At 44.3% G+C, this 22,902-nt stretch overlaps 2 protein-coding genes across 4 annotated transcripts in view; one reads left to right on the forward strand and one right to left on the reverse strand.

Moving 5' to 3' along the window:
• Window positions 1-104: 104 nt before the first annotated feature.
• On the reverse strand, window positions 105-8,291 carry taldo1 (transaldolase 1). The gene is made up of 8 exons (XM_028401771.1): window positions 8,099-8,291; window positions 5,253-5,376; window positions 4,583-4,690; window positions 4,225-4,356; window positions 2,832-3,007; window positions 1,408-1,605; window positions 1,048-1,193; window positions 105-528 (listed from the first exon to the last, which is right to left on the reverse strand). Exons 1-8 carry the CDS (start codon window positions 8,196-8,198, stop codon window positions 496-498), a joined length of 1,017 nt encoding a protein of 338 aa, XP_028257572.1. The 5' UTR covers window positions 8,199-8,291; the 3' UTR covers window positions 105-495.
• Window positions 8,292-11,258: 2,967 nt separating this feature from the next.
• The window catches only part of tspan4a (tetraspanin 4a), a 145,853-nt gene continuing 134,209 nt past the window's right edge, over window positions 11,259-22,902 (forward strand). Inside the window, exon 1 of one of the 3 annotated variants that reach the window (XM_028401897.1) lies at window positions 11,259-11,336. The gene's annotated coding sequence lies outside the window, so the exon portion shown is untranslated. Of the gene's footprint in view, window positions 11,337-13,871; window positions 13,981-22,902 lie in introns of those variants that run through there. The other 2 variants (XM_028401895.1, XM_028401898.1) reach the window with 2 other exon arrangements.

A 22,902-nucleotide genomic window follows, 5' to 3' on the forward strand; every position in this document is an offset into this window, starting at 1 on the left:
GCTCTACTTCCCCATCCAAGCTGCTCCATTCTTTGAACGTCTTTTTTATTGTTTTTCAATTTGCTGCTGAAACTCTGAGTTAAAAACAAACAATCAACCAAACAGACTGAGACGGTTATTTAATCAAATCTTCAGAGAAAAGTTGGTACAGTTTTCTTTGTTAGAATATAGCTGAGCATCAGTAGCAAATCTGTGGTCCTGCCCTGCCAAAAAGTGTCCATGGTCCTTCAGAGTGATCGCATGACTTTACTCAGAGGCTCCAAGTCTCATCAAGACATTTTTTTTAGTCAGATTTCTATTAAATATTAAGACTTTTAAGACAAACCACTGAAGTATTAATTCATGTTTGGTCCGAATACGAGGAGTCCCATCCTGAGACAGGACAGTGGTCCGCTCAGGAGGGAGGAAGGTCCCTGGAGTTTGGTCAGATGCAGAGAAAAAGGACGTCTGGACGAAGAAGGCAGCGTCCTCACACTCGTGTAGCCGCTCCGTCCATTACTGGCCGTTTTTTACATTAAGCATTTTCTCCTGTGGTGAAAAAAAAAGACAGGAAAAAATCAGAATAAGTCACAATAGATGAGCAGCATGGAGGCACACAGATCAATCAACAAATATGCAGCTTCAAAAATCTGTATTTTGAATCTATGCTGTCTAATTTACCTTATTAAATTTGATTTTATTGGCAGTTTTTTAAGCACACCGTTAGTAGTTTCCTCAAAGGTCACTTTAAATTCCAGTCCTGCTCTCTATTTAAGGTGTTTAATGGACATAAATGCATATTTTAAAAGTACAAAAATGAGCCGTGTGCATGCAGAAGTCAGCACCTTGAGCTCCTCTCCCTCTCTTTTCTCACTGCTTCAGTCTAAAATATTTCACCACAACTGATGAAGCTGCTTGGATGAGCAACAAAACGCCTTCAAGTTCTACAAGTTCAGATGCCTTGCTTCAGTCATCTCTATGAATATGACCCGAACAAGACTGCTGCATCTTTGTTTTTTTTAAAAAGCACGGACGAGCTGGCAGTGCCGTCCGGTCTGAGCATCGCACCTTGATCATGGTCTCCAGCTTGATGGCGTCAGCTGCGAACTTGCGGATGCCATCGGACAGCTTCTCCACAGCCATGCGGTCCTCGTTGTGTTCCCAGCGGTACGTCTTCTCATCCAGGTGGACCTTCTCCAGATCGCAAGCCTTGGCTGCAAAGATTTTAAAGCATCAAAGTCAATGTGGAACTTTAAGAAAGACCGTCATCGCCTGGGTTTTGTCTGCTTGTCCTTAAGAACCCTGAAGTTGATCTCAGGGTAAATTTAGCCATTCAGGCTGCACTTTGTTTACATCATTACGATGTGATAACACATGGCATTATATCATTCATCTAAAGAAACGTCATGCAGACGGACGGAGCAGTACCTTTCTCCACACTGAGCATCTCTGTGACGGTGCTGTGATCCTGGCTGAGCTCTGCCAGCAGACCAGGTGAGATGGTGAGCAGGTCACAGCCAGCCAGGGCCTTCACCTCCCCCGTGTTCCTGAAGGAGGCGCCCATCACAACTGTGCTGTAGCCAAACTTCTTGTAGTAGTTGTAAATCTTGGTCACACTGATGACGCCTAAGAAAGGAGAAGAAAGAAGTGAAATGTTTAACATCTAAGGTTCAACAAAACATTTTCACTTTACTCATCCAAACAATAAAAACTCTGGTGACGGAGGCATTGTGACCCTCTGAAGATCAAACTGCTGCTTATCATCCAGCTTGGTGTCATATGTGCTCGTGCCACAAGTACAGGGTTGGGTTTTTATTTTTATTTTTGTTGTGTCATGGTTGAACACAACTCATATAGTTGTGTGTTTGTAACAAGGCTTCTAATTACAGGGTCACAGTCATGTGAGGAGCAGCATAACATTTCCAGGGCTGTACCACCAGAAGCACAAACCAGTGTGTTTATTTGAGTGTGTTCACCACCCATTCCCACATCTGTCCGAAATGCATTACCGCCAAATCTAAACAGTTACTCCACACCGCCCTAACAGGCGGCTCATCTGGGTTTTGAACATAGGGCCTCTTGCACCCAAAGCGCCAATTATCCCGCACCTAGAGCCAGAGAATCATTCTCCGCAGCGAATGCAATACACTTGCAACCCTAACGACCTGTCGACTTCTAAATCAGTCGACTAGTCGTTGCAGCCCTGTCCAGATATGGTGGGTTTCTTTATTTAACCTTATGTGGCTCGGTGCATCTCAGTGGAGGGTTTCTGTACAATAACTGCACATGCATCATCATAAGAGCTGCAGACTGGCTTCTACCTTAGGCCAGGGTTTCCCAAACCGCTTTGTTCTGGGGCCTAGTTATGTTATACCTTGGTTTTCCAAGGCTCTGCTTAGGCCTTCGCCCCTTAGGCCACACATTTAGCAGTCACCCCCATCAAGTCACCACTTAGTACAGGTGGAACCTGCAGGGTCATAGCAAAGGCCCTCTTACAAGGCCTTTATAAGAGGGACTCTGCACACTGAGCTACAGCACGTGACTAAACATCCCGTGTGTACTGTGGGAAATAACGTCGGCTTTTGTGACATCTGGGTCTTCTTCTCGGTACCAACCTGCCCGGAGCACTTTTATGACAGCTGTGCAGCTCAGATATGCATCTGTCGTGCAGCAGTTTCTTCGTTATCAGCACGTCACAATAGACAGATGATAGTAATCAAAAGAGGATGAAGACCTACATGTACCCAGCTCTAATAAAATCCAAACATATAACCTCTGTGTGTGTTTTCAGTTATAAAACAGGATGAAGGTTGAGTACTCTCGGATGCTTTCAGGAGCTCAGCGGTTGTTACCTGGGTCTTCGTGCGGCTCGAAGCTTTTGCGGTCTGTGTTCTCCTTGTACCAGTCGAAGATGCGCCCGACAAAGGGTGATATAAGCGTTACCTTCGCCTCTGCACAAGCCACAGCCTGAGCAAAAGAGAACAGCAGCGTCATGTTGCAGTGAACGCCGTGCTTCTCCTCCAGCTCCCTGCACACAAAAAACACAAACGGTATCACTGCTTTTATTTCAAGATAGACACACATACACACCATCGCACGAAATGTAACATGACAGCATGTTGCAGGTACATGTTTGTACACAGGCTTAAAGTGCGGCAAATATCTCATGTATTCCATGGATGACTTTGTTGCCAAGTTTGGAGATAAGTCATTTTTATGGCCTGTCAATGTCAGGATGTAACGGCCACTCCCTCCACAGGCCTGTCTCTCCTCTTCGGTCTTGCTTTGTTTTGCATCTCTAACACCGGAGCCTCGCCCTAGCTTGGCTGTGAGAGCAGGCTGTGCCCTGCTGTACCTGGAAACCACAAGTTTGGCTGGTGCATGGTGTGCTTATTACAGATTCCAATAAAACAAATCACTGCTTCCTTTATCTCAGCTCGGTGCCACACAGATATCTGAAGGGTGCTCTGAAATCTGGTTCCGTCAGTCTCCTTACTGGTAAAGTTTTCCCTTACCTAACGTCAACAGCTCGAGGGGACTGTTGCATTCCTCTAAAAAATACGAGGGCTGGCCAAGTTATATATATAGGCATACAGTATATGCGGGGAAAAACTAGATTAAAATCTATGATATGCTCACATCAGATTATACAAAAACATTGAAAAAAAACAGGATTTGTTCAAAACCCAATTTGTTTCCGAGGAGCTGTTTTCAGGCTCCTGGATGCTCCGCCTGTCGCCACGTTGACAGCGTCACAGTCCATCATAACTCCAAACAGACAAAGAGGAGCAGCGCAGGTGGAGCTGAGGTGGACAGTCACAGAAACAGCACACTTTTCCACCTGTCACACGAAGTGGCCACACCTATAATTATGGGTCTAAATATAATTAAGACGTGAAGAAGAAAACAACGTCACGTCCTAACTGACAACCTGACAGTTTGAGCTGCAGCCCTCAGCTCCTCTAACTCTTCTGTAGGTATATTATCAATGTAATTAATGGGACATGTTGCATTTTATCCGACCTAGCAGTGTGTTTTTGATGTTAATTAACGTAAAAACAATATATAAAACACCATTCAGCTTAAAAACTAAATGCTGATGGAACGTGTGTCAGGGTACAGCCGCTTCCACATTCTTCTTCTTAGGTTTGTAAAAACCCTAGGGGAATAGACCTAACCCAGACACATGTCAGACATAATAAAGTGCAGGAAGTCACATAGTTCACATTATATACACACACTCACTTGCCAGCCTGGATTCCCTCCCATGTCGATGACAGCTTAATGAGCACTCGCTCCTTGCTGATGCCTGCTTCTTCATAGAGAGCGATCAGTTTCAGAGCTTTAGCGACCATTTCCTCCTTATCAAAGGACAACCTGAGGGGTGACGGAAAAACAAAAAGTTTTGTGTCAGTGAGGTCATAACCGAAAACATGCAGCAGACACACATTGTCCGACAACTGTCATTTTCTAAATGTGGACAGTACTTTCACATCCACCTAACTGCACCCGGTGCACGATTTAGAAAAAAGGAAATATTAAGTAACATGCTTCCTGTGTCAGGTGGCACCTTGTCACCTTGTCTTGTGCCGTTTTCACCTACCTGGCGTCCACCTCAGTCGAAACTCTTCCTGGGACCTTCTTGAGGATCTCCAGACCGAAGCTCACAAACAGCTTGTCCATGGTGTTTGCTACCTGGTCGTCTTCAGTTCTGAACAGAGAAGGGGACAAAAAGGTGGCGAAGTTTACAACAAAAAGGAAATTATGCTTAATAAACAGTGTGTTACTGATCTGAGAATTTCACAAACGTGTGATGACGTTCCAATAACAAGCAAAAGGGACAAAATCCCTGCACAAAAACAAATCACACATGAATCGAAAGCTCAGGGCAGGCGAGGGCACGCTGCGAGATTGATGTATTTTTTGCTCGATTTTCTCCAGCGAGTCACAGCGAGGCAACTTCTGCACGAGTTGAGCACAGTCGGCTTCGGTAGCTGGCACAAAAATCTGTTTGTTTGTGTGTTTGTGTGACCTCAGTCACAGTCCTTCAAACACGTTTGCAGTTCGCAGTCAGTTAGTGTGAACTCTTCACTGAACCCAACTGCAATGGCCAATGAACCCAGGAAATGCATTCAGAAGACGCAACGTAGCAGGAATTTCAAAACAACGATGGACTCCTCCACTACTTGATCCAAGCCCGTTTTTGTTCTTGATAAAATGTTACCACTAAATAAGCCACGGTTTAATGATGAGGTTCTTGCACATGCTCTTACCCTCCTTTGGCGATGCCGTATTTAATGGCTTGGTCCAACAGGTGCTGGTAGGCTGGCATCTTAGCAGCAGCCAGGATGAGAGAGGGGTTGGTGGTTGCATCTTGAGGCTTGTACTCATCGATGGCTGCAAGAGGAGACAGAAAAAAAGTGGTTCAGTCACAGATACAATGTTGTTCCACAGCCACGGCCAAAAATCCAACTAGAGAGCTGCGTCCATGAACTGCTGGTGTCAGGTAGGAGAATGGCGCCATCTACTGTACGAATAAGAATCTATTCAGAGAGAAGATGTGGGTCGAGTCTTTGATCGGGATAAACCATGCACAGTTTAACACCACATTATGACCGTGGCTTAAATATGTTATATATTTCGTCGTGCTTGAAAAGTTTAAATATTTAATATTTATGAGTATAAACAGGACAGTGCTGCTGATTTTATGATATGCATGAGTGGTTCAGCGTTTCATGGAACTCAGTGTTTTGTGTCATCTCTGAATCGTAGCAGCCGAGTCCAGCTAACGCTGCCAGCTCTTCAGCCTAAGAACAAAGCCCGTCTCTGTTCTGTAGCTAACCCCCACCCCACAACCTCCAAAATATTGGATCCTCCTGTAGGTCACCGGGTTTGGACGAGATACTCGTGATTAACAGCTCACTGTTCATATGTTGCAGCAACACTCATTAAAAACCCATAAAAAAAAAAAACAAATGTTATCTGTCCAAAGCATTGATCCATTCTGTGACAAAAAGTGGATGTAAAAACTTGCTGACAATCAATACCTGTGCAGGCTAATTAGTTACCAAGTAGCTAAATTTCAGCCCCTTCTATGTATCTTTAAACTGTTCCTGAGACGTCTTCTTCCCCCAATTCACAGAAAGGAAGCGAAGCTGCTGGTGTTTGACCGATTCTAACCAAGCTCTTGTGTGAAACAACTTTTCTGCTTGTTTAGAAAACATCTGAAGTGACAGGAAATCTTACACCGTTCCAGTCAAACCCTCAGATTACATAAACCAGAGGTGCGCTTGCATTATTAAAAAAGACGAGAAGTGAGACGATGTGGACCGGCCACTTTTCTTATCACCACCACAGACTCTGAATAACACCTTTGTCTGTTCCTCACCAGCACTGACTGAGGCGGTCACAGCCGTTAAGACAACCAGACACGGTTGATAGTAAAGATTATCACTGTGTGCATTTCCTAATTCCTGAAGAGCCTGCTCTGTGCTGTACTGCAAATAATCAGTCAATTATGCCTCTAATGAAAGGTGTTATTGTGGTTAACTCGCATCTTCAGGAGCTGTAAAGAGTCAACGGACGATTCATTAATCCCCAAGTGAATAAATGAATAGCTCAATTACATCTAAAATTATGTCTATTCTAATCTTAGTTTGGAGCACGTGACATGTTTTTTTTACATTGCAGACCCATGGTCAGGCAGATTGGAGGACCTTTTCTCCACTTTCTGGTGTAACACAGACTAAACGATGAGTTAAAAGCTGATTTGAGAGGGCAAATAATACATTCTTCCTTTGTTGTTGAACTTTCAGTGCTAAGTTAGCCTGCTAGCCAGTCAACTCTGCACCGTAGTGAAAGATGGGCTGAAGAAAAGCCCCTCACACTCAACATTTAAGGTTTTTTTTTTTTTTAAGGGTGTTCTGTGTGAAAGGCGCAGGCGCTGGCCGGTAGAGAATTTTGTCGAGCAGCGGAGGCAGTAACAGCACCGAACAGGCCTCTGTGTGAAAGGGCAGGCAGGCAGGCATGCTGGAGCACGACCTACAGAACTGGATCATAGATTTTCTTTAAAAAAAAAAGAAACGATTCACCATTAAGCTGCAGCCTCTGTGTCAAGCCTTACACAGTGAATAAATCTGCCTCCTTGTTAATCATCCTGATGACCGTCAGTCAATGAAACTGTGAATGCAACGTTTCAAAAGAGACTGGCACATCTCCTCTGTCTGCAAATGCCTGCAGCTTGTCCAGTGAATCGTCATGCAGGACGGCTCCTGGACGAGCCTCCTCATGTACAGCCGAGATTAAACAATACTGGGCTGAGAGACAAACAAAAACAACAAGTAGTACATAACTCCGAGGAAGCTACCAACAAACCAAAATAGCAATTAACAGTAAAAAAGCTGATAAAGCTGAGACACTATTGGACTACAGTACATGCAGCACAGCCTGCAGCACCCTGCTGTGTGATGATGATGATGATGATGATGAGGGCTGATCAGCAGTCACAGACCAGTTTCTGTCATGTCATCCTGACTCTGCAGGCTGCGCATGAGGAACTCTCAGGTTTGCATCACAGCTAGTGTAACAGTATTACTGCACATGTGTTCCTCATTCTGCCCCCATTGAGAAACATGACCTTTACTTCTGCAGCATTATGAAAGGGACACACAGCAAACAGGAAAACCAGCTTTTTTTTAAAGCAGCCTCTGACTTTGTTATCTGATTACATCTTCTTGCGTAACAAGCTTCAAATAAAACTTTGAACAAAGTTATCAAATCCCTGCAGCAACAGGTGCAGAATACAGATAAAGGACAAAGACGCCATTTAGCTAGTGTTGTTAGCTAGTGAGGCTATAGAGAAAGGTGGATACTTAATGACAACTAAGAGGATTAACAGATGGTCAACTTTAGTAAATAGCAGGTAAACTAGTGTAGAACCATCAAATGAGCCGTGTAGCCATGTTGCTAACGTTAGCCGCCTCCAGTAAACAAACCGATGCTGCTCGCACCGACACGGCGGTCATTCACATTAAATCTGGTTAATCTTCCTGATCTGGTTTGCTAGCATGCTAACCTTGCTAGCATTAGCATGCGATATAAAAAGCCAGCCGCGTTTTACCGTTAAAGTCTCCCGTGTCCGCCACCACCACGGTGTGCTTCTTCAGCTGGTTGAGCGCTGACTCCATCTTACGCCGTTTGTCTGGTGACACGGTGGACATGACGAGCGGAGGCTGCGGGACCCTTTTATACACAGAACACACGTGAGAGCGGGCGGAATGTCAGGGAGGCGGGAGCGCGCACCGCGCAGGGAGGGAGTGAGGAAGGAGTCCGCGGGAGCGCGCTGACGTCACATCAAGTAGGAAGTATGCGCGAATAAAAAGGAGGAAATCAAATACTTTGTACTTGTTAAAACAATAAAAAATCAAAACTAATGTGTTACTTTATACTTTGAATGGAAATAGCGCATACGTTTTTTTTTTATTTTTCATTCATTAGATGCACTAAATAATTCACATCACACTGACAATGAGAAACAATTTCTAGAAGCTCCAAACTTCATGTGACTTCATGTGCCCAAGTACAGTACGCTGAGACGCGTTCTCTGGAGTGATGAATCACTCTTTTCCATCTGGCAATCTGATGGACGAGTCTGGGTTTGGAGGTTGCCAGGGGAACCATACATTGGAGGTGGAATTATGGTGTGGGGTTGTTTTTCAGGAGTTGGGCTTGGCCCCTACGTTCCAGTGAAAGGAACTTTGAATGCTTCAGGATACCAGAGCATTTTGGACAATTCCATGCTCCCAACCTTGTGGGAAGAGTTTGGAGTTGGTCCCTTCCTCTTCCAACATAGCTGTGCACCAGTGCACAAAGCAAGGTCCATAAAGACATGGATGACAGAGTCTGGTGTGGATGAACCTGACTGGCCTGACCTGAACCCGATAGAACACCTTTGGGGTGAGTTGGAGCGGAGACTGAAAGCCAGGCCTTCTCCACCAACGCCTTTGGAAGAATGGTCAAACATTCCTATGAACACACTCCTCAACCTTGTGGACAGCCTTCCCAGAAGAGTTGAAGCTGTAATAGCTGCAAAAGGTGGACTGACATCATATTGAACCCTATGGGTTAGGAATGGGATGGCACTGAAGTTCATATGTGAGTCAAGGCAGGTGAGCGAATACTTTTGTTAATATAGTGTATAAGCTTATAATTAGCGTCAGGACTCAGTTCAGCAGTTCCTTTGTACCCTCATCCGTCTACCAAGTGTGATAAATTTCACATCTTTAACGGCAAAAATAACATTAATCAATTCTCTTTTTTTATTTCACCCCTCAGTTAATCATCATTATTCAAGTATTAGGAGGAATAACTGCATCCAAGATGGAGCACGGACTCATAACTGTCTCTTAAGCACCTGGTCCTGATGAATCTTCTCGCCCTCCAGTGACAGACACCTGAACATCCGTCTTATTTGCAATAAAATAGGAACAATTTAATTTAAGTAACCATCACATTTGGTGTATAAAAAGAAAAAGCAATATGTCAAGCCCGAGGCCTCAGCAGCATATTCGTCCTGTCACAGACATTGACGCCTTTGTGATGTGATGCTTTCAAACTGACACCACACAGGCGACACAGTGACCAGCCAAACCGTTCAAACCTGAAAGCCCTAAAAACTTGCCTGCTGTGAGAGAGACATGACGCTCGATTGCATCATTGTGAACGCTGCCTCGTTGTCATAGCTGCACAAGCTGTGAGTGTATTTTTAATCCAAGGTAAACTGACAGGAATAAAATAGAGGTGCAGGGTTCAGCTTTTTATTTTACTTCCTCTCAGCAACAGTGCTCCTGTGTGAGTCACATGAAATTTGCTTTTAATCAAATCAAATTAAATGAAAATTGTGTTGTAGAAGTTACTGGGGTCATCGCCAAGAAGCACGGGGAGGCCTCTGAGTCCTAAGGTGAGCTTTGCTGTCACATCCGATTTCTATCTGTCGGCCTACAACTGAATTTACAGTTTGTATGTTTATGGGGGCATAGATTTAGGATGTTTTCACACCTGGTCTTAGGTTTTAGTGGGTTAAATGAGGACAGATCTGAGGCTCTGAGGAGGCTCTGATGTGACCTGATGCTGAGTTCATACTGATGGGACTGCCTCACTCAGTGTTAAGTGAATGTGAGGCCTCTGTGTGTCTGGATTGTGGTGTCTCAGTGTGATTGTTGCATCTGACCTCTGCGTCTCTGCGACTCCTCTCCAGTTTTCAGCTCTGGCCTGAAATGAAAAAGCAGAAGAAACAATACGTGTGGAATCCATTAGTGCATCGTAACCTCGCTGAACATACCACGATGTGGAGGAGCCGCTGCCTCCTCCACATCAAGAGGAGCCAGCTGAGGTGGCTCGGGCATCTGGTTCGGATGCCTCGTGGACGCCTCCCTGGGGAGGTGTTCCGGGCATGTCCCACTGGGAGGAGACCCCGGGGAAGACCCAGGATGCGTTGGAGAGACCATGTCTCACGGCTGGCCTGGGAACGCCTCGGGATTCCCCCAGAGGAGCTGGAGGAAGTGTCTGGTGAGAGGGAAGTCTGGGTGTCCCTGCTTAGACTGCTGCCCCCGCCACCCGGCCCCGGATAAGCGGTTGAAGATGGATGGATGGATGGATGGATGGAACATACCACATCTGCATCATTAATAATATCAGAGGATGTTAATCTGATTGGAAGAATATTATGCAGATATGTTTGAACAAAACTTTTTTTTTTGCCAGATTTTTTTCTGGCACATTAACATGCATATGGTCACTTTTAAAATAACTGAACAAATAAATTTAATCTGTAGCTCAGGAAAAACAGCTGAGATTGCATTGTAGTAAAAAAAAAAAACAGAAGAATGCCACTTCACTGTCTACTTTGATTTCCTTTGATTTGTTAAATCGTATAAAGCAGCAGCAGCACCGCGCGCTCTGCAGGGATGGGGTGTGATAATTAGTTGTAAAGAATTTGCTTTGTGGAAGGATACAATTACTGTTCCTATTCATCAGCCTTTGTGCGGCCATTTGTATTCATCTGATGCTGCCTCTGAATCAGGGCAAATTAGCCTATAAATTACTCGTGGATATTATCAGGGGACGTGCAGCTATATAAAGGATGAAGGCGGTTTGTGTGTGCTGTAGCTTCACTCACCACTAGATGTCCCTGTTTCACTGCTTGGACACATATTCAAAGAGAGAGAGAGAGAGAGAGAGAGAGAGAGGGAGAGAGGGACGGAGAGGGAGGGAGTCTGTGCAAAGGACCAAGTTGAGAAGTTTTGTCATACAGTGAGTGAAGAAGAGGGGCAGACAGGAGAGAGAGAGAGAGATAAGTGGTAAGTCCCATTTCTTTCATATGGAACTTTTGTTTAACTGTTGTTTTCTGTTGGTGTTTTCTGGCTTTAACACACGTCAGTGACCTTGATTCAGAGATTGAACTTTGATAAACAGGGATCCTCTTGTGTGCCGGGTGTGTCTAATTAGAAGGGATAAATTATATCCTGATTCCATTTATCTTGTATGAATCGGTTAATGAACGCTACACTGGCTTTACTTAAGGCTGGGATTACATTAATCACACTTGAGCTGGCTGCTGGACGATTTACTTATTTAATGTTCAGTGTGTGTTTGCCTGCTTGTGTGTTGTCAGTGATTGTGGAAATGTGTGTGTGTGTGTGTGTGTGTGAGAGAGAGTGAAGCCATCTGATTGGCTATAAAGAAAAAAAATGTTGGTCTGGACTGTGATGAAGCAGACAGAAATAAACTTGTGGAGAAGAACAACATTTCAGAATACCAGCCATTCCTCAGGCTATTCCCACCCAGTTTTTTTTTTCTTGAGGGGTTACAGGAACTTAAGGCCTCCCTGACTGCTTACATCCATGGCTGGCTGGCTGGTAAAGTGCAGAGGAATGCACTGCCATACAATGTGCCCTTATGTGAGGAGGTCTTAAATCCTCCCAGATGAAGCTGCTCCTTAACATGTGGCACATTAAAAATTCAATTCAACCATAATGGAGGCAGTAAAGCTGCATTAAAGGAGAAACCCATCCTAAAGGCTGTATCTATGCTTCTTCTTCTTCTTCTTGCATCTATGGGGCGTCTGTCCCTTAAGAGTCAAAAGCGAAGGATGGAACATTCTGTGCTGATTCTCTGCAGTCCCACACAGAAGACATACAGCATTATGTGAGTGGGAAATGTTTCATGTGTTTCTGACAGAAACCACCATGTCCCAGAATGCACTGCAGCTATAGGAGAACCACCATTCTGACTCCTTCTGATCAGTCAAACTCTGCACATGGAGCTCCTGTGCTGAGCACGTGTGAACGCTCACACCCGTCCTTTATGAGCTGCTGGGTGGTGTTAGTCCTGTTCCAGACCTGCTGCCAACATCTCCATCTGTTTACAGCGCACACTCAAAAACATCCATAATACACACTCATTTATCACAGTAGGAACACTCAGGTAGTAACCGTGCAGCCGTCATCAAGGTTACAACACTGAAAGAGAGGCACTGCGGTGACTGGATGCTCATTCAGAGGCTGCAGCTCGTGCTGTAAGACTGATATTTAAAGGGACTAAATAAACAACCTTTGCATCAGCACAACTGATGTGTTGGTGTTATGTGGATACATGTGTACCTGTAGTAGCTAGCTGCTACCACATGGCGGCGACAACAACAGAGCTGTTCTACGGAGAGTTTGTCAATTCTGAGTGTTTTGGTGGGGAATACAGGGTTAATTGTTAATGCCAGTGCACTGAAACCGGCTTCACTTCACCTAAAGGGTGCTGTGACATCATCTGAGGCGACGGTTTGAGTCTCTGTGGGAGGATGTTGGCATGTTAGCAGTGTCACAGTCCACCTAAACTCCTATTACAGGCAAGGAGCGGGAAGTTTGCTGTACCTGTAACTCAAAGCCTAATTTTAAATCCTAATATAATTAAAACGAGTGAGTTTTTAGGAAAAGGGAACTTAACCAATAGGGACCAAAATAGTTTTTTTTGGGTACCAGACTGTAAACATGTTGTGTTTGCTGTAGGTGTAGCCATTTTAACATGGGAGTCTATAGGAATTGACTCACTTTTGGAGCCAGCCCCCTAGAGGCTGCTGGGTGAACTGCATTTCTAGCACGTCAACACCTTCTGATGTAAATTCCAGGAGTGGGAGCTCTCTGTGCTTCTAAAAAAATCGTCTTCGTCTGGTTCAGGAGAAGCAACATTTGCCTATCATCACCAAGGAGCTTTGGATTATTTGGAGGACGTGTCTCCATGGCCCCCCGATTCTGGCTGCAGTCCAGCATGACTGATACAACTCAGGGATGAATCATTGATCAAAATCCTTTCATTTAAATACTGTATATACAGTAATATGGATTTTCCATACTGAAGTTCACAGCTGGCTGACTTAAACAGTGTAAGCTCATTTAACGGCCCATACTCCCTGCAGGAATCAGCTCGTGTTCTATGTATCAATAATGAGTGCCGCTGTGCTGCTCTCAGCTCTCAGTGACAGTCAGAGTGCCTCGACACATTCCAGGATGTGCACAGAGTGAAGAGAAGGAGGCAGCTTCCTTTCCACCCCGTGTCCTCCCACATTCTCATCAGCTCCAGCATGGCTGCACTGATGAACTGACGGCAGCTGCTCACTGTTTACATTCAGCCTGACCAAGTCTGAGGCTGCTCCGGTCCGCTGTGAGTCCGACGCTGCCCTCTCTCTCTCTCTCTCTCTCTCTCTCTGCCTCTGTGTTTTCCTCGCAGTGCACACGGCAGCCAACTGTTTTGACTGAAGCAGTGAAAATATGTTAGGCCGAGGTGGGGTGGAGTGTTTTCTTTAATCGTCACAGCTGGTGTTGTTTGTCCTACTCCGGCTCTGTGGTCGACTTGTGGGCTCCTCTAGGTGTGGCAGCTCCCTGGATAATTGCCCTGAACACTGGCTCTACTGAAGGTGGATATAACAAGGCTGCATTGTACTGCTGCCTCCAGGTGTGTGTGTGTGTGTGTGTGCACTGCTTTAAATTCACTCCCTCAATTTTGCCTCTGTTCAGTGTTCCTTCAGTACATTTTTTTACCAGGTTTCCGCTGGTCTTCTCTGCCTTTGTTCTCTCAGTGTATTTTCGGCCGTGTGTTCTCTTAGTGCTCTTTTTTTTTGTTCAAGAAGAAAGGACTGAGGGGCACAGGGCTGAATATGTAGGAAAAGGTATTTCTTTAGTTTCTGATTCTGATCTTCAGTCCTGCCCGGAACGAAAATGAAGAAGATACTTCACGATAACCAGAAAAGAAAATCTAGGAAAATCAAAAACACAGTGTGAAACCAAGGAAATATAAAACACCCCTGTGTTATCCTACAGCATTAAATTACACCACAGCAGATCCCAGATTCTACACAGTATGATAAGGCCAATGTAAATAAATTATAAGGCCAAACAGGCTCAGCATTAGATAAGATACAGGGGTATGAAACTTTAATCGCCCTGATGGGTTAAACTAAGTAACAGCAGTAGAACTCATATTTAAATGAATTATTATATAAGAGCGATTTAACATTTGTGCCATATCAATATTGAATATTTAGGAACCAGGCACGCATTTTGTTTTTTTTTATGTGTTGATTTGACCTAGATACCACCTTAACACTACAAGCTGTATGTGTGATATCTTTGGTTGTGGCTCTAAAACTGTGAGACAGGTTCCAAGATGGCTGTTGTCAGCGTCTCGTGGACCCACCTGTAAATCAAAGCCTAATTTTAAATCCTAATATAATTAAAACGAGTGAGTTTTTAGAAATAGGGACCAGTTTTTTTTTGTACCAGACTGTAAACATGTTGTGTTTGCTGTAGGTGTAGCCATTTTAACATAGGAGTCTATGGGAATTGACTCACTTTTAAAGCCAGCCCCTAGAGGCTGCTGGGTGAACTGCATTTCTAGCACGTCAAAATTACGTAAATTCCAGGAATGGGAGCTGTCTGTGCTCCTAAAAAAATCGTCTTCGTCTGGTTCAGGAGAAGCAACATTCGCCTAACATCATCACCAAGGAGCTTTGGATTATTTGGAGGACATGTCTCCATAGCCCCCCGATTCTGGCTGCAGTCCAGCATGACTGATACAACTCAGGGCTGAAGTTCACAGCTGGCTGACTGAAACAGTGTACGCTCATTTGGTCTTGTGACCAAAGACAAGCTGAGGTAAAATTGTAGCGGTGTCAGAAATTTAGGACGACTGTCTCACAGTGTGACAGCTGCTACGACCTGTCACCCCATGTACACGTCCTCCTCCTCCTCCTCGCATGTTGACGTACGTCGTAACCTGCCTACGATTTAGTTAATGTTCGTCAGATTCACGTCACGTGTGTCATGCAATGGTCTTATAAGATTGATAAAGATCACACCTTGTAGTGTAGATAGGCCAGAAGAGGCAGAGCTGAGAGATGATGTAAGCCCAGAAGTGTCAAAAAACCTGTATTTCCCCCTGCAGCCTCTGGGGGGCTGGGTTCGAAAGTGAGGCAATCCCCATAAACCTCCATGTTAAGAACCCAACATGTCCTAACCAAGAAAACATAACATGATGTCCGTATTTTAATCCATGATGGCAAATGTTTCTCTGTGTTCATGGGGGCTGGTAGCAATCGAATGTTATCAATTAACATGTTACCTAAATCCTTACCCTGTTCTAATGGCATTATTCCTTAACTGGCGTTTTTTAAAATACCAAATCTAAGAAAACTTAACAAAAACGAAAGAATGAACAAAAATAAACTGGTGGTGTCAGGGGGACTCGAACCTCAGACTCCTATAAGTGTAAGTCCTGTTTCTGTCGGAATCAAAACCACCAGGTTCAATCTACTACAAGCTTCTCTGCCTTTTTATTGATCGCCATGGCGACATCTTGTTTACAATAAAGAGACACATTTCAGATGCTGTGAATATGATCTCTGTCCTTTGTGAGGACAGTCTGCCGTTACGGCCACTCTTAACAACAAGAGGGACAATCCAGTCAGTGTGTTTAACACAGTGTTAATTTTGTTGACAAATCATTTTCGTCATAGTTTTCGTTAACGACCTTTGTTTGCTGATAAAAATGAGACGATAACTAAATAAAAACTAACGCACGGTGCCAAAAACGAAGACGAAATGTATTGACACTTTCGTCAACGAATAAAAACAAGACGAAATTATTGATGGAGACGAGATCCAATCAGAGCAAATTTTGTTTGTGGAAGGGAGGGACGAATCAGGAGACGGCGGCAGAGAGCCAATCAGAAGTGATCTCTCTGCGTAAGGACGTTACCCCGCGATGCTGGAAGAAGGCGTACTCATGCATGGTAACACAACACAGGAGAAGAACACACATGGACACGTTTGATGTCAAGACAAACAAGACGGTTCAAACCGTGCGGAGCAACTATCAGCGGTAAAAACACAACAAACCTGAAGCGACGTTTGCAGACGAGTCATCTTAACTTCCGTTCAAAGATACACGTGACAAAATCTATAAATTAAGACACCGCTGCTGATGGTTTTACAGCATGCGACCTGTTTCTAGTATTTTGCTGTAGTTATGGAGGATTCATGAAGAAGGTCATGACTGAACAGTGTGTTCAGGGAGAGCAGCTCACTGTTCACTGGTTCTTTTGTGAAAAGGTCATAGCAATTAAATAAAGAGGTGTTTGTTTCAAACAACAAAAGTTAAAGCTGTGCCTGTTTTTATTGCACTTCAAACCTTAATTACACTCAACAAAAATATAAACGCAACACTTTTGTTTTTGCTCCCATGTTTCATGAGATGGACTTGAAGATCTAAACTTCATTCCAGATACACAATATTACCATTCCTCTCAAACATTGTTCACAAATCTGTCTAAATGTGTGATAGTGAGCACTTCTGCTTTGCTGAGATAATCCATCCCACCTCACAGGTGTGCCACATCAAGATGCTGATCTGACATCATGATTAGTGCACAGGTGTACCTCAAACTGCCCACAATAAACGGCCACCCTGAAATGTGCATTTTGTTTCTGCTTTATTGGCGGTCTGGGGACTCAGAACCAGTCAGTATCTGGTGTGACCACCATTTGCCTCATGCAGTGCAACACATCTTCTTCGCATAGAGTTTATCAGATTGTCTATTGTGGCCTGTGGAATGTTGGTCCACTCCTCTTCAATGGCTGTGCGAAGTTGCTGGATATTAGTGGGAACTGGTGCACGCTGTCGTATACGCCGGTCAAGCACATCCCAAACATGTTCAATGGGTGACATGTCCGGTGAGTATGCTGGCCATGCAAGAACTGGGACATTTTCAGCTTCCAAGAATTGTGTACAGATCCTTGCAACATGGGGCCGTGCATTATCTTGCTGAAACATGAGGTGATGTTCATGGATGTATGGCACAACAATGGGCCTCAGGATCTCATCACGGTATCTCTGTGCATTCAAAATGCCATCAATAAAATGCACCTGTGTTCTTCGTCCATAACAGATGCCTGCCCATACCATGACCCCACCACCACCATGGGCCACTCTATCCACAACATTGACATCAGCAAAGCGCTCACCCACACGATGCCACACACGCTGTCTGCCATCTGCCCTGAACAATGTAAACCGAGATTCATCCGTGAAGAGAACACCTCTCCAACGTGCTAGACGCCATCGAATGTGAGCATTTGCCCACTCAAGTCTGTTACGGCGACGATCTGGAGTCAGGTTAAGACCCCGATGAGGACGACGAGCATGCAGTTGAGCTTCCCTGAGACGGTTTCTGACAGTTTGTGCAGAAATTGTTTGGTTATGCAAACCAATTGTTTCAGCAGCTGTCTGAGTGGCTGGTCTCAGACGATCTCGGAGGTGAACCTGCTGGATGTGGAGGTCCTGGGCTGGTGTGGTTACTCGTGGTCTGCGGTTGTGAGGCCGGTTGGATGTACTGCCATATTCTCTGAAACGCCTTTGGAGACGGCTTATGGTGGAGAAATGAACATTCAATGCATGAGCAACAGATCTGGTTGACATTCCTGCTGTCAGCATGCCAATTGCACGCTCCCTCAATGCTTGTGGCATCTGTGGCATTTTGCTGTGAGACAAAACTGCACATTTCAGGGTGGCCTTTTATTGTGGGCAGTTTAAGGTACACCTGTGCACTAATCATGATGTCAGATCAGCATCTTGATGTGGCACACCTGTGAGGTGGGCTGGATTATCTCAGCAAAGCAGAAGTGCTCACTATCACACATTTAGACAGATTTGTGAACAATGTTTGAGAGGAATGGTAATATTGTGTATCTGGAATGAAGTTTAGATCTTCAAGTCCATCTCATGAAACATGGGAGCAAAAAAAAAGGTGTTGCGTTTATATTTTTGTTGAGTGTATTTCATGAAAAAATATATATCAGAATTTTAGTCGACTAAAACTAGACTAAAAGTTAAAAAATGTTGATGACTAAAACGTGACTAAAATCAAATGACATTTTAGTCACAAGACTAAACTAAAATCTCAATCAGAAATTGCTGCCAAAATTAACACTGGTTTAACAGCCGTAGTCACAGTTACCATCATGTTCTCTCAGCAGCGCTGCCTGGACGTCAGACCCGGCCGCTGTTGTGTGTTTTTCAGCCCGTCCTCTCAGGCTCGGAGGCTCCGGCGTGGCCTCTTACATTTTGAAGGGTCTATTTTGTCTGTTGAGAGCTCTGCTGAGATGTTAGCGCCAAGTGAAAAAAACCACAAGCCATAACCACGCTCTCTCAGCGCTGCTGACTCCCGGTCTCACGCCCAGTTTAACACAGAGAAAATACAAGGCAGGGTTTTTTTTCTTCTTCTTTCACCACACTACAGTTCTTGATGCTGCTTTCCCTCCTCACCCCCGCCTTTATCTCATGCTGTCCACCATAATTTACTGCACTTAGCTGACACGTTCTATTTTTTTCTGTATGTTTCTTTATTGATAAAAATAGCAGCAAGCGTTTACACTCTGTGTTTAGCCATGCTGGAGGGTGCAGTGCAGACTAATCTTTACTTAACATGTAATTTTTTTCATTGCACGGTAGATTCTTTACACTTCCCCTTCACAAAGCTTCCTCTCCACAAGCGCCAGCTCTTGATATGAATAATTTTTCCTTTCATCACTCTATAAGTCAGCAGCCTGTGTGGAGTGAAGGGACGATCTCAGGAAGAGCTTGACTCTCATTTACATTAATTTCTAGCAGCCACTTGTGGCCCGTCTTTGCTGATCTTAATAGATTTCGTCTAACTTTGTAGAGGCGGACTCCCAAGGTGCGGATCATGCTATAGCCCCAGAGTGAAAATCAATTTTCATGACTTTAAAACGGAGAGCATCTGTCTTCCAGAAGCACACTGCTTTCAGAAAGTTTCCAAACCCCCATGACGTCCTCCGCTCTGCCGCTCCGTGAATGCTAAGTAACCGGGATTTGTTGTTGACAGTCGACACAGAATACTTTATAATGAAAAATTCAATGCAGCTTTAATCTTTAATCTGTTTCTCCAGATTTTTTTTTTTTAAACATTGAAACGTCGGGACAAATTGTGACATAAATTACAGCTTCAGCTCTTCACAGACTTCACTGTTTACTCGTCACATTTTAACTGTTTTACAATGTGTAGTTTTTTGTTTTATTACTCTCCTGCTCAATAGGGAGTCTTTTTGTACAGAGTTAAAGCTGATTCTGCTTGTGTGTGTGTGTGTGTGTGAGAGAGAGAGAGAGAGAGAGGTCATCATAATCTGCTGCATCTGCTTGTTTTAATCCCGTAATGATTAGGAGCGGATCTTTGGTTTTATCGGTTCTAAAACATAATTTATACTCTGTCTACTTTTATTGGTGCCCTTTAGAATTTAAGACTTTATAGCACAGTGATGTCACCGTGTGCCTACACACCTCTACATCTTTGAAGAGGAAAAAAAAACAGATTATAGTCTGTAAGAAACTTTAAAAATTAAATTCAGATTTATAAGGAGGTAGCAGAGGTTCTCTGTAGGACAGGATCAGGAACGAGCACATCGGAGGGACAGCCCAGGGGGGTTGATGGAGATGGTTTGGACATGTGCAGAGGGAGGGGTAGTGGTTATATTGATAGAAGGATGTTGGAAATTAATCTGCCAGGCAAGAAGTCAAGAGGAGATATATGGATGTGCTAAGAGAGGACATGAAGTTAGCTGGTGTGAGAGAAGAGGAGGAGGCAGATGGTGGAGTTAGGTGGAGACAGATCATCTGCTGTGGCGGGCTCTGACAGGAACAGCTGAGAGTAGAAGAAGAAGAAGACGTATATAAACAGACATGTGGCCCCACAATGTGGTTATTAACTAGCATAGGATGAGGACGGGGTTGATCAATTTATTTAGCTTTAATCATTTGGGAAGGAAAAAACAGCATAGTTAGGACTCAGTTACCACGGCAACAATTCCTGCTCTTCTCTTGCCTTAGGATGCCTTTTTGAGCTGCTTGTGTGTTAGTTCACACCATATCTGGCCAAAACATTAGTGGAGATGTCATCTGACAAGTGACCCCATCATGAAACAATATGGCAAAAAAAGTGTGTGTGTGTGTGTGTAAAGAGGCGGGCTGGGAATGATGGCGGACTTCCCAGAGAGCAAGTGAATGTGGCCCACTTCTGGCCTTGATCTGGTCCTGATGAATTGGATGTGAGCCTCTAGTGGCCCACATGTAAAAGAGGAAATGTGGCTCAACATTTAGGCCCTGTTCACACTGGAGAAAGTCATTCCAGCTAGAGTGGGATTGAGCCCAGACAGCCTTTAAGCTGGATGCGTTCAGACCTATTTTCAAATCTGGCTAGCACACACTTGTGTCCGCACTCAATCCAGCTTCATCCAGCGTGTTTGCTATCCTCCAAACCACTAGGTGGCGCCTCGTAATATACAGAGTCCGTTCAGGCTGCGGTAGGACCACCTGTGCGTATGCGTTGTGCAGTTTTTTTGTCCCGTGTCGCGGCCCCGTGAACCGGAAGTAGCACATCGCTAACTGGAAGTATCACGTCGCTCGCCACATTTGCGTTCACACCTGAGCCACATTTGAGCCAATCCACCTCTCGTGGGTGGATCTAGCTGGGTTGAAATCAAACTGGATACAACCGGATTCGAGGTGTTCACACTCAGAAAAAAAACATCTGGATAGGCCCGAATCCCGCTTTAGCCAGATTTTTCCCGCAGTGTGAACAGGGTATTACAGTGGGCCTATTTTTTTTTTACACTGGGTTCTGTATGTGGCCCTAAAGTGGCCCACATGATGTATTTGGTTCATTTTTGGTGGAGTTGTGGCTGTGGTCTGGACCACTGGGGTTTGTTTTGTGTTCACTAGGTGAAGACAGGTGATGGAGAATTGGAAAACTGTTCCTTCTGTTGCCACGGCGGCATGTAAAATGACACAAACCATAAAAAACGGACAGTAATAACACACAAAAGGATTCATAGGCCTTTTTGTGGTACCAGGCTGGAAACATGAGACACAGTGAGTAAGGAGCACTGCCATCTTGTGTCTGAACAGCAGTGACTGGGACAGTGATCCCTCTTTACACCACCCACCCACAGCAGCACCACCCAGCAGGCTGGCACAGTGAGTAACTGTGCTGGTAATTATAGTGGAGCACGCAGCAGCATCCAAAGTGTCACAAGTTTCCTTAAACTCAGCTTAAATGCTGCTGCTGCTGCTGGATGGCGAGCCTGTTAGCAGCAGTGATGCAACTTTTGTGGAGAGTTCTGTCATGTGGAAACAACTTTCACACACTCCAGTGTGGCTTAGGAAGAATGAATTAGTAGATTAGGATCTATTTTTAGTGACACACTGTGTCATAGAGTGAAACACACAGATCAGGTTACATGTTCGCTGCTTTTCAGCGTCCATGCCGCCGCCGCCGCCTCGTTTTCTGCCACAGACATAAACAGTTTGTTGTTATTATCTTTTTTTTGTTTGAAGATTTTTCCATCACATCAAAGTGACTCTGTGCTCCGGCTCTGTCCTCACGCAGCCCCTTCCCTCGCTCCTCCTCCTCCCCCCCTTGGTCTCTGCGCTTGTTTGGACGGCCGGGCTGTTTTCTTTTCCCTAATGAAGCCGCCTGCTGTGCACTTTTAAACTTTTGTTTCTGATGTTCACTTTCACTGTCATCTGTGAGACCCTGTGCCGCATGTAGAGTTTCATTTTTTACAACACATGCTGCCATTTGCAGCGTCGACGTTACACAGGATGGATGAAACATTCAGGAAAAATCTTATTTTCATGCATTTCTGTCCTGAAACAAGAAATAGACTGAATGTCTCTGACCATGTTAGTGTTATAGTGTCATAGTTCTGAAGAAGGTCTATATTTCCTTAATGAGCCTGTACAGAGGGTACTTTGAGTCGCAGATTATAGGATTTTCTTCATTTCCATCCATCTTGTTTTAAAGCAGAGTCATATTGACTTGTGCTGACTAATAGGACATCTTGTTTTTATGCCGTTTTTTTTGAATGATTCATCTCATTATAGCTCCAATCAGCTCACAGTGGCTAATGTCACACATCATTAGCCCCTTTCAGCAGTAATTTTCCCGGCTCTGTAATTAACTCCCCTGTAGATGCCTTTGTTGCTTTGATTACTGTGCCCTTTATTAGGTCTGCCCTATCCTGGTCACAGCCACACACACACACTCCTCTCCTTTCCTATACCTTATACACACACACACACACTGACTGGCAATCCAACTGTCAATCAAGACATGAAAATGAAGAAAAAATGACCACAGAGAGTTAAAAGACGACCAAAAAAGCCAATAAATATGACCATAAAGGCACACAGCCTAAAAAAACTTTGTAAATATGTCTACAAATAATTGCAAAAACTCCGACAAACAACACAAAAAAAGTTGTAGAAACAGAAAAAAAGCATTTAAAGTAGCACAAAATGGTCACA

Source organism: Parambassis ranga, chromosome 3, assembly GCF_900634625.1.
Source record: "Parambassis ranga chromosome 3, fParRan2.1, whole genome shotgun sequence".
Classification (NCBI taxonomy): domain Eukaryota; kingdom Metazoa; phylum Chordata; class Actinopteri; family Ambassidae; genus Parambassis; species Parambassis ranga.

What these genes read in the sequence shown, in the direction of transcription:
- taldo1 (XM_028401771.1), bottom strand. Translation starts at nt 8,198, where the DNA reads ATGTCCACCGTGTCACCAGACAAACGGCGTAAGATGGAGTCAGCGCTC. An exon ending in TACGGCATCGCCAAAGGAGG is followed by an intron (nt 4,691 to 5,252) that starts GTAAGAGCATGT and finishes TTCTCTGTTCAG; the next exon opens with AACTGAAGACGACCAGGTAG. An exon ending in TCGACTGAGGTGGACGCCAG is followed by an intron (nt 4,357 to 4,582) that starts GTAGGTGAAAAC and finishes GTCACCCCTCAG; the next exon opens with GTTGTCCTTTGATAAGGAGG.